General features: G+C 40.6%; 1 protein-coding gene across 1 annotated transcript in view; it reads left to right on the plus strand.

Moving 5' to 3' along the window:
• Positions 1–3,709, plus strand: part of LOC121635020 (potassium voltage-gated channel subfamily D member 2-like) — a 104,882-nt gene extending 101,173 nt beyond the window's left edge. The window contains exon 5 of the mRNA XM_041978030.1: positions 2,953–3,709. Within this exon, the coding sequence (XP_041833964.1) occupies positions 2,953–3,130 (178 nt within the window). The 3' untranslated portion in view covers positions 3,131–3,709. The remainder of the gene's footprint in view (positions 1–2,952) is intronic.
• Positions 3,710–12,339: the final 8,630 nt, after the last annotated feature.

Here is a 12,339-nt window from a genome sequence, read left to right on the forward strand (position 1 = left end):
GTCTGTAAATCATACAAGCGAACAATAAGCTCTAAAGTACGTTAAGAAGGAGTAAAAGAAGCGATTGTAAGCGGTACAAACCTGCAGCAGCTCTGTCACCTGGCTTTTCCCCATGCATCTGATGGGAAGAAGCCAGAGCAGGCCTGTATAATCGCTCCACGTAACCCGATTGGCTTAGCGCCGCCAAGTGATTGCGATCACGTGACCGAGCACACACAGGTGAGACCTTCAGGGACAGGAGATGTACGGGAAAGTACTAAACCAATATCTAACCCTGTGTTACACAGTCAGTATTGTTTTCTAAACTAAGGTCATTGATAATATAAGATTTGTTTAAAAGAGAATGAACATTGAATAGGGCCATGTTAAAATTTGTAGGGAAGGTCTTTTTTGGATACTCAACTTAGAATTTAAAGGGGCAATGGGTATGGTAGTGGTACAGTTTATATGCCTAAGATTGTTTCTGTAAGGATTCTTGGGATGACAAAACTGACTGGGAGCTCTGTTAGTTGTAATCGTAATGATGGGAAAACCTAGGTTGTCATGTAGATGTGGAACTGTTGCAAAGGAAGTTGTTTCTGGTGGGACAGAAGTGGAGAGTCAATCATCTTGACTGGCTCTGGCTCCCAGCTGATGTGTTCTTCAATCACGGTAACTGGATCTCTTCAACTTCTGCTCAAACCTGGTAACGAGTTAATAATCTGAGCCAGGTATCATCTTAAACCTGCAGGGTAGAGACCCCAAGGTCCAGAACTGAAAAAGACAAGGTAGTTCAGGTTGTCCTACAGGTGTTAGAGAAGAGTCTTCTGCTTCTTCAGACCGTACTCATCGCCTGAAGAAGGACCAGATGTTACACCAGACTGTTTAAGAGGAATTTGCAGCCATCTTTAAAGGGGTTTTGAAACTGATGGTCTTTAAGAGTCCTGGAAGACAGATCCACCCTTTGAGATGGTTTCTGAGGTGTTCATAGAACGTTTCTTGGAATCTTTACCAAAGGTGGGTTATTTAAAGTTAAAGCAGTAAAAGAAAAATCTGTCTTGTTGCCATGGTTACCCTCTGTTTAATTTATTCTGTGTTATAATGTTGTTGAAGTGTTGACTTCAACAAGGACTAAAGTTTCTTCCAGAAAGGCTGAATATGATTTAATTTGGAAGTCTGTGAAAACTTGTTTTAGAGAAGAACTGAAGGGAAACATTCTGCTTGAGACTGACGTGCAAATGAAGTATGACTGGTATGAATGCCACACACAGGCTCACTGTATCAACACATGGCATCATGTGACTGCATGTTCCCATGTAGTCAGACAGCAGGAATCCAGAGTATGTCCAGCTGTGGGAGGCGGGGCAAGGTCTGGGAACTTTCTCCTAAACAAGGACAGCTGGGAAACCAGCTTGTCTTCTACAGGTCCTCAGCTGCAGCACCACAGGTCCGTTAGATGTGTTCTCAGGCTCCATGTTTTACATTCAGGCTGAAAATATCAGAACGTCATATTACACATGAGACAGTTTGGGTTTATTTCAGTTACAGCACGTTAGCTAAAATGGATCCAGATCTGCCTGAAAACACCTGTAAACTGTAGTGGAAATTTTATTATCAAAGATTACACACTAAGTGAGAATCAAACAAAGTATTTTTATTAAGAGCTGATCAGCAATGAGAGTCACACAGTCAAACAGCTTTGGCTGAGCGAGTCCGAACAGATACACATGGGCTTGGTTAAAATAGACTCGCATGATGTGAAAGCATCAAGGTCGCAGATGCAAGTTCTCAATACACTGTCTTCAGAACCTGCTCAAACTGGTTTTTTGACACACTTCCTCTCTCTTCTCCTTGATGAGTGACAGAGTTTGTGAAGAACACAGATAAAGAATACTAACAGTAATGTGAGTTTTAATACAAAGTGGAAGATTACATGTCTCATCTAAATTTCACACAAGTATAAGAGTTATATGTATAATTTCCATTACAAAACCTCCACTGAACAAAGTCTGAGCAAAGAACTGAAACCCAACAAGTAACACGCCTGACAGCAGATTCACCTCCAAGCAGTCTTTATGGTGGACGTTTTGGTTATTCCTGGATCTAAACCCTCCTTGCCTCCAGTGTTGGCATCGCTGGTGTATGAATGTGTGGATGAATGTTCGGTGATGGTCGGAGAGGCCGTAGGCGCAGACTGGCAGCCACGTTTCCGTCAGCTTGCCCCAGGGCAGCTGTGGCTACACACGTAGCTTACCATCACCAGGTATGAGTGAGGAGTGGATGAATAATGGATTCACACAATGTAAAGCGCTTTGGGTGCCTTGAAAAGCGCTATATAAATATAATCCATTATTATTATTATTATAAACCCAGCGATTCGTCCAAGTTTTAGAAACCACCTCCATCCGTATCTCCACCTGAAGTTCAACTATACACAATCTATCCATCCGCTCATCCATCTATCCATACTAATACCATTGCGAATTCTAGTAGAATTGGTAAAAAAAAAAAAAAAAAAAAAAGACCCAGCCCAAAATCACTTGCCCGGTATTCCTGATGGCCAGTCCAGGTGTTCATGAGGCATCTTGACCAGATGCCTGAGCCACCTCATCTGGCTTCTCTGGATGTGGACGTCCTTTCAAACTTTCTTAAACTGTTTTTTCTCTGCTGCTGATGTATTTTTACCAAAGCATGCTGTCCTTATTTCAGAAAGACCTCAGGGAACATTGTCGCCATGTGAAAAAAGAACCCTGTACTGATGCTGGTGGGACTTTGATGTTGGATTGCTGTAGAAATGGTTCCATATGTGAAGTTAAATTGGACTGAATAGGACTGTTTCTGTAGCAGATGAAGGTTCAGGAACCATTCAGGTGTCTGCAAACTCCAGATGCAGAGATGTGGAACTGATGAGGTATGCAAATAGGTGAGTTACAAACATCTTTACTCAGCATGTCTTTCTCTGTTTTTATCCAGTCGATCCAGTCTGAATACCAAACTCCAGGAGACGCTTCCCCTGAATTGCGAGGAGTCGTACCTCACCGCCGCCATCATCAGCATGCCCACGCCACCTGGAACCACTCCAGAGGGTGACGAATCCACCAGTTCTTCCCAGTACTCCCAGGCCAACATCGTCCGGGTGTCCACACTCTAGACTCCACCCAGTCCTCCCTAACCACCACAATGATGCTGGAGGTCGGGAGTTGGTAGAGACCTGGATGCAGGTTCTGTGGCACATCTTGGAAATGATAGCTTAAATTCTGCCACCCTGCAACAGAGACATGGGTGGATGCGTACACACTGGAGATCTTTTTCTTTGGGATTTTTATTCTGTAACAAAAGGAGAAGTGACATAGCAATAGCTTGGCTGGGGGTGGATCTGTTTTCCTGGACAAGCAAACCTTTTACAGCACTGTAAGCCAGAAATGTCTGCTACAGCCCAGGTTTTAGTGGAAATAGATCATTTTTATTCAGCGCAAAGGCTGGGAGCAGATCCAAACTTCAGGTCCTTTGTAAAGTCTCAGCTAATCCACTAGACAGAACATGAGTAGCATGTCTGGTTTACGTCTTGCAGCCCCTACAGCAGCTTTGATTCACTTCCTGGTCCTGACTGAGCCTCACATAAGTCTGAGCCATAGACTGTATTTAAAAGATGGACGGAGCCTCCGTGACGTCACCTGTAGGTTTCTGAAGAGCTGAATTAAAGCTCACTGGGCAGTTACCACCATCGCCATCTTGGCAGTGTCACATGTGTCGTCATTCCTGGAAAATCCAAAAATGGGCAAAGAGGTCGTACTGAGAGGCGGACTGTGAAGGTGGGGGTGGATGATTGACACCCATCAAACTCCGAGTTGCCTGTAGCTAAGAGCTAACCAAGCTAACGATAGCTAACCAGCTAACAAAGGTAGGTGGGCTAAAGCTAAGGCACGCTGTTAGCTGGCTAAAAACCGTGGTTGTGCAGCACTCTCCCTTCTTGCCGTGGATATTGGATACCTGTCAATCAAAAGGACACGCCTCTAATTATACTGAATTTCAAGACTAAATAACATCCAAACGGATGAGTTAGAAAAAAATATATCCCCCTCACAGTGGTCATGATGGTAAGCTTGACCTATTAATGCTAAAATGGATTTTTGTACCAGGTTTTAAACATTGAATTGAATTTGGCCTTTTTAACATGGGAGTGTATGGGGATTTGCTCTGTTTTGGAGCCAGTGGATGAAGAGTGAACTGCAATTTTTTGCACTTCCGCATAGGTTTCACATTTTACCGCTGGAGGTTGCCGCTTGGTGTGAGCATTCCCTCTGAGTCCTGCCAGATTTCCCTGGATCGCTCCAGAGCTGCATCAGGAACCATCCAATAAACTCATCATGCACTCATCATCTGCAACGCTGTGAGAAAATCAGGAGACTTCATAACAGCAGCAGGACAAGCCCAAATAAGCAACTACACTCAGGAAAATAAGCCTGAAAACCAGAGACTGATGATATTTGCAAGCGGCTTCACAGAAAAACAAGCCTAAAGTAGCTGATAACAGGTGGACTTGGTAACACTGCTGCTTTTCTCTGACACAGTCATCAAAATCTGTTTTATCTAGCTGACTTTCTTTCTCCTTCTACTATCTTGTTACCTGGTTCTTAGGGCTGGGATATACTTTCTGTGAACACAAGCATACATGTCATGGCTCTGCTACATTTGTGTAAATACTTGCTGCAAACAACAGAAACACAGCGTGGCAAAATCACTCAATACTGGAGGTCACCACTAGGGGGAGTACGCAGCACTTGGACTTTGAAATAGTGAAAAGGTCAATCTACCGATCATATTGTATTTCCGGGGCATCAACTCCCAAAACGTTTTCATTTTGATGCCAATTGTTAAGGCATGAATGTTTGCCACTGTGCAATGGGAAGGGAAAATGCAGGTAGTTGCAGACAAGGTCCAAGAGATGGTGTTCAAAACTATCCTGCATTGTGTTTACCTTGGACCTGTCGTGTTCATGCTCTTGTTTGCATGAGCTCCTCTAGTCTTCAAGTCAATATTACAACTCGTAACGTGACACATTACCTCACCTCAACACGAGCTGTCTATTTGCCAAATGAACGCTAAGAAAGCATTGTAGCCATGATACATATGCGACTACGTTGCTAACAACAAGTATATCCCAGCCCTCAAACTTTTGTCTGTCTACAATGTAGTGCTGCAGAGTTTACCACTGTGAGACTGAGTGCATCACGTAGGATGGCTTACCTCACATGCAAATAGTCTGCATGTTTCATGAAGCCTGCAAACGTTGCACCAGTTAAAATAAAAGCATCCCGTCAGGTTTTAGATTCTAGGTCCAGGTCCATGTGGGGCAAGTTTTGGGTATGGATCCAGACCATGGTCTGCTTGTTAGTGACCGCTGCTCTAAATGGTAAGATATTCAACACAATTTACCCCACAGAATTACACACTACTGTTCCTCAGACACTGATGAGAGAGAGACCTTGAGGAGATCTGCTGGGGGTTTGAGGATTAATGTTCCCTTTCATCTGATTGGCCTAGTGAAAGCCTGCAGATGACTGAACTAGTCACTGTGAGGTTGTGGTGAGCTGAACTTGATAAAAAATATTAATATGACATAGCTAAACTCTCTGATCACGACTTTTCCCTCAACATGAAAATCCTTTGAAATGTTCACCGACTATTCAGCATAATTTTCTTCTTACTGGGACAAGTTTTCACCTGCTCGCAGTCTTTGTGCTAATGTTAGCTAATTTGAGCTGAACCAGACATCTGATTGAGGTCATCGCAGTTTGGGGCGACATGCGAGGAGCATTTTTTCACTTCCATCCTTTATATTATGAGAATGAAAGTTATGTTTGACGTCTGTGTTGCTCAGCATGCTGAGCTGTGATGAATTCCTTTCACCGCAGGGTAGCTGACATCCTCAAGGCCTGTTACATCCATGCACATTAACATAAACAAACAACAGGAAAAGTCCAGCAGGAATCTGGTATGCTGTGTCCTGCAGTAAATGGCCATGGGGAGGGATTTGTTTATGGTCTGCAGGTCGGAAAGTTCATCTTCACACCCGAGCTTGGGTTACCACGAAGAACATCGAGTCATTGTTTTTATTTGTGTTGCTCATTTCAACAGCAGGTGAAGAAAAAATATGTAGAATGTAGATCCAGAGTTTGCTTTCATTTCATTATTATTTATATTTCTATAATTGTCTTTATTTATGTGTTTAGTAGTTTTTACCAATTTTTACCAGACAGCAGTAACTGATGAGCAATTGCGCGCGGCTCTCCAGGATTGGGATCTGCAGAATGGTGGTCCTGGATCAGGACTACATCAGGAAGCTGATGAATGTTCTGCTACTGATTTTCTCCTGATTGACTGAATCTGCAGCTAAGATGTCCGAAAAGAAGTCAAGGAAAACTTTAAAGCATGTAATCTGTATGTGTGCGTGCATGGACACATGTTTCTGTGTTCTCTGCTGCATGCATGTGAGGTGGAGCAGTCCGGGTTCTTATCCTGACTCTGTACATACCAGTTTTTTTTACCAGAACTTCCTATCAGAGCTGACTGCCTTTCTTGCTGTTGTACAGAAAATATTGATGTGTCTGTGGAAGGAAATATTCAAGTTGCTGCAACAGAGCTGTATTTCTGTCTTCTTGTCCTGCTTGCTGATTTATGGAACTACTCATGTTGATTTGTTTATTAGTGGAAGATTAAGCAGGGTTTAATGTCAGAAGTGAATCATTTTATTTAAGGTGACTAAAAGAGGTTTAAGAGAGATTAACTGATTAACAGCTAGCACTACATTTGAACTGGTCAGAAACATAAAATATTCCACCCTCAATTTAAATAATCCATGTTTTCCTTATAAAACCAACAGCAGTATTTTTATTGAATGAACTTCTTCAGCAGTTGTTGATGAAGCTGAACTACAAAAAGGTGATGACTTGGTTCAAAAGTTTGCTAATACTGCTCTTGTTTGCTGTCATGTTAGGCCAATTTCCACTGGGTGCATGTCTGCTGCGTTCCGGCTGCGCCATGGTCTCCGCAGCTATTTCTGTCCATTTCAGTCAGTTTGGTTCACACCGGGTGCCGCAACACATGCCCTTCTGGGCTCTAAACTCTAGCCTAAAAGCTCCACTAAACATACCACGCCAGTTTAAATAGGCCCAGAGAGGAAATCAGACATGGGAGCAGTGTAAAGCAGTACCTTTCTTCTCCCCCCCCCCCCCATGCATATTTGCACTCACTGAACTATGCAAACATTACGTTGTTAATCGGTCAGGGGGTCTCAGTTTTTTTTGTTATTTTTTTGCATAGATGATGAGACCTTTATCCTGGAAGTGGAGAATCCCAAGATTCTCCAGTTTTTCTTGTGATTTTGTGATCTCACTGATCCAGCTAGGTGGACTGCACTTGTGGGCTCGCTGCATCTTACACGTTCCTGGTGTGAATTGACTCACAGCGGCGGTCAGAATGAAACCATGGCACACACAGACACCTATGTTCCACCGAACATGGTGAGGAGTGGCTGCTTTGCGGCTGATCCCAGCGACTCTAGCCAATCAGAGTGGGTCCACAAGGCACCGTGCAGCGTTTCTGAAGCATTTAGTGTTTTTGAAGGGTTTCTGAAGCTCCATGTTGCAAAAATACCCAGCTGTTCTATTTTTGCCACTTACCACTTGAACTGTGTAAATCCAGAACAGAGTAGATTGTTCAGGCAGGAAGTCGATGAAAAACAAAGTGAATCTGGTCAATTTTAAAAATAAATCGCCTTTGGATTGCGTTTTACTCTAAGACATAAACATTATATAATAACCGGCGACACGGGCATGAAGTAAGTAAGTAAGTGAGTACGTGCAGCCTGGTCGTACAGGCCAAATATCTTTCTGCTGGTTTATTGTTCTCTTTAAGTGCAGCAACTAGCGAACCATGTTGCAGTTCTCACATGATGGACTGAACTGGAGAATCCAGCCGTGGTAGAGACACTCTGCTCTGAAACGCTTCTGGTGTGACAGGGTGCCAGATGGAAAGCTCTGTGTTCCTGCCCTGATCCTTGAGATGTTAAATGGTAGCAGAGAAAAGTACTAAAATTCTGGAATTTTATTAAAGTTATAACTTGAATTTACTTTTGTAAAAACGTTATATTCAGTTTATAGTATAACTTATTAAATTTAACTTCAGTAAAATTATTTTAGAATTTTATTAAACTTATAACTTTAATAAAATTATTCAAGTTATAATTTTGATAAAATTACAATCTGCATCACAGCATTTTCCAACTTTCAGAACTGACCACATCAAAAAGTTAGCTAATATGGCTAAATGTTATCCAGCTAAATATTAGCTAATGTAGCTAACCATAGTTAATGTAACTAAAAGTTAGCTAATATATCTAAACATTAGCAGCTAACCACTAGCTAATGTGGCTAAATATAATACAACTAAATGTTAGGTAATGTAGCTAAAAGATAGCTAATGTGGCTAAGCTTTAGCTATTGTGGCTAAAGTTTGGCTAATGTAGCTAAACATTAGCTAGTGTAGCTAAGCATTAGCTGATGTGCCTAATGTGGCTAAAGGTTAGCTAATGTGCCTAAAAGTTAGATTGTGTCGCTTTATCTCTAGTGAGGGACTTAAACATGGTAATTTCTTATGACATATTTGATGTTTACTTTCAAACACTAGTTACCAGCTGTGTGTCAGCAGTTTTTCTTAATGTATTATAATTTCACTCAATAATTCCATTCAATAGCAAAAACTGAAACACGGAGCAGTTCTGTAGCTCCTAGCAGTCTTACTTAAATGACACAAATGCTAACTTACTGAAAGTTAATTCAACTGGATATGGTGTCTTTTTCTGTGAAACTGTGAAAATATTCAGATAAACATTATTTTCATATCTGTGATAAATTTTACAGATTAGCTTAGCCGTGTTTACTAGCTCAGCCAACTTTAACGGGTTAGCTTGGTAGAAAGTTCTCCATGTGAAACACAAATGCCCCAACAGCTGCTCCAACACAACAGGAACATATTTGGGACTAGTTCAGACCTCTCAGAATGTTTTTATCTTTGCCCACAAGATTTAGGTCCGTTGTGTTCATGAGATGCAATCATCTGGTTCATCAACAAAGTGAGGATATATTTCAAGACTTGTAGATGTAAGGAAGTACATTTTTAGAGAAAGATAAACTGTTCAGTGGAATTTGTAGTTCTCTGAGAAATGCTTTCTTGTGGTTTGTGGTTCAGAGATGTTTAAATTTAATCATGTCTGATGGGTTGCTTCCCGATCAAACCTGATTCCATAACATAATGTTGTATCATCTATTAAGAAATTGCAGATTAAATAAGAATTTGTGTTTATTTCTGTACGATGAACACATCTTTACAAACTGAAAGCATTTGCTTGTCTTAGGAAGCTGTCATCTTCAGGCTAGATAAAAAGGATTGTGGACGTGGTAACATCAGAAATGTGTTCCGTGAGCACAGTTTTGTTAGAAGATAAATGTCTGTTTCTGATGACTCTCAGCACAATAATTTATCCTTAAACATGACTTAAAGTGGATTTATGTCTTCATTGTTCAATGCCCAAATCTGAGATTTCACATTTGAACCCTGCTTTTAACCCTTTGATTATCCCCCATTATCGGTCACTGCTTGATTATTATGTAAGTTATGCAACTATCTTTCTGTTTTTTGGTTTAGAAAGTTAGGCCCATGCACTCCCAGAGGAGTGGGATTAAAGTAAAAAGAACCATATTTTTGAGGATGATATTGTTTATTCTGGGTTTTAAAATAAGGATGAGCATTATTGTCATTGTTACTAGTGTACATGTGCTGTGTTACTTGGTGTAGTAAATTTTTTTATTTTTTTTCCTTCCAGTAATTTCCATGAAAATGTGTCATGTTTGTTGCATTAACATTGATACACATATTTTTATAAGGCGATACAACAGGCATGCATTTGGAGCCGATACAGCCCTCACAGAAAACTACCAGTTTAACTTGTGCCCCTGTGTGGTTTTGCACACATGATACATTATGTGAAACATATTTTGCATATTTGAAACATGTTGTTTTGGAACATTTCCATACTAACAACATGTGAAATCCTTGTAAAACCCAATGTGTTTTACATGTGATGATAATATAACACATTACCAAAGAAAACTATGGGTTTCACATGGGAATTTATATGGATTCACATGAAACTTCACATGTGATTTGCATGGGAATTTACATAATATTTCACATATGATTAAATGGGTTTTACATGTGAATGTATGGTGTTGACATGTAAATTTTCATCAGTTTCACATGAGAATTTACATAGTTTCACTTTAAAAGTCACCCGAGATTCACATGGCAATTTATATGGTTTCACATGGTAATTCACATCAGTTTCACATTGAAATTTACATCAGTTGCACATGAAAATTCACATGGGGAATTTAAATGGATTTTTACATGTGAATGTATGGTGTTCAAATATATAGGAATTTACATGGGTTTCACATGTTCAAAACCACATGGGTTACATGCGAAAGGTGTGTTTTGTAAAGCAGGATGTATGTGTACATTAAAGAGGATGAAAGTAACGCATTGCGAGGGCAGCATAATGATTATCACAGTTATAACTTTGATTTATTACAGCTTGTGTTGTATTGATAAATTATTGAGGACAATCTAAAAAAAGAACCTCTAGGTTTTATTCCAGTGTCTAAGTAAATAAAAATATTGTCCTATTAAAACATGACTGGCTGTCTGTTTCCTTTCAGGTCAGAATTAATGTGTAAACCCACAAACCGAGTCAGTATTTTTTTTCCTGTCCCAGCTGACATGGCTCTGCCAGGTTTGGGTGTGTGAGCCATGTTTGGTGATATTAGTATAATAAAACCTGGATGATGTTATGTGATATGAGTGTAAAATAAGACGCCGCTCTTTATGATAAGATGAGAGGCTGTGTGTCTGACCACACATACGCTGGCAGACTGAATGGAATAACAGTGGATGGTCGTGTCCGGCACATGTTGGCGTGCACGAGCTATTAATACTCTGTACAGTGATTGTGGAGGTAGGGTTACATACAAGCTGGATGTTCGGAGAACAGCTGACACCATGTATACCAGTTACATCCTCCTCTTCCTCCCAGCAGCTGCAGTCGAACTGCAGGAATGTGAATCCAGTATTTTTCAGCCCTGGATCTGGATGTTGGCTCCCAAAGTCTGCAGTGACCTTTAACCTGGTTCTCTACAGCTTCGTGTTTCCTCCTGTTTTTGTAATGAACTGTAAAAAGTCCTGGTCCAGCCTCATTTCTTTAAATATCCCCAGGAAAACAGGAAACAGCTGCAGAAATTCACTGAAACATGTTCCAATATGAATCTAAATCCAGAACCAGTTCTAAGGAGTTAAAGGCAAGTTTTTATTCTTCTTCCCAGTTCGAACCATCTTTACAGAGAATAAACTTTATTTTGTTTATGCATACGTGTGGTTACCATGGCCACATTGTGTATTTTACATTTGAAGCTTTCTTTGTTCACGCCTTCAGAAATTAACGCTGCGTTCACCAGCTGCAGTATTCCAGTAACCAGTAGTGAGCAGTATATAGAACATTTTCACAAGATGGAACCTCACAGGGCTACTGCTAGCCATCCGGGGACCCTAAGCACAGCTACTTGTGCTGCCCCCAACACCCCTCTAAAAAAAACCCAAAGGATGCCTATATTTTCCAGATGAGTTGTTTTTATTTAGTCAATTTTAAACCTACAGGATCAGTTTGATGTACGACCCTCTGAAGTCATCATGGTCCAAAATATCCCCCCAAAAAAACAGCTAAAAAACTTTACAGATTTAGATTTTCTGCTTTTTTCTGCATATACATAATAAAGATATTAGTCCTGCTCAAAACTACCAAACATTTAAAGAGTTTGAAGGATTTTATTCCTCGAAATATCAGATTGACGACTTGATGTCCCTGTTTTTATTGTCCTCATTTATTGAACAAAATGTCACATTAAACACACATTTTTAATCTAATAGCTGAATGTAATGATGCATCTGTGATGTTAGAATTTTATTTTGTAGAGAGACAGTAAACATCTGTGATCTTTCTTTTCCACTATTAAAATCAGCTTCAATACAGGCCTGAGCAGCAGCACCTTAGAAAGCATCTCCCTCATCATCTCTGATGGCTAATCACCTGTGTCTCACCTCTCTAAATCATCTAGATCCCTGCACCAACACACCTGGGTCAAATTAGGTGGCTCTAACAGCCAATCAGGTTCTACACAATGACTCATTAATTTGACTCAGGTGTGTTGGTGCAGGGATACATGGAAAACCTGCTGGATTGCGGCCCTC

Source organism: Melanotaenia boesemani, chromosome 23 (assembly GCF_017639745.1).
Source record: "Melanotaenia boesemani isolate fMelBoe1 chromosome 23, fMelBoe1.pri, whole genome shotgun sequence".
NCBI classification, from domain to species: domain Eukaryota; kingdom Metazoa; phylum Chordata; class Actinopteri; order Atheriniformes; family Melanotaeniidae; genus Melanotaenia; species Melanotaenia boesemani.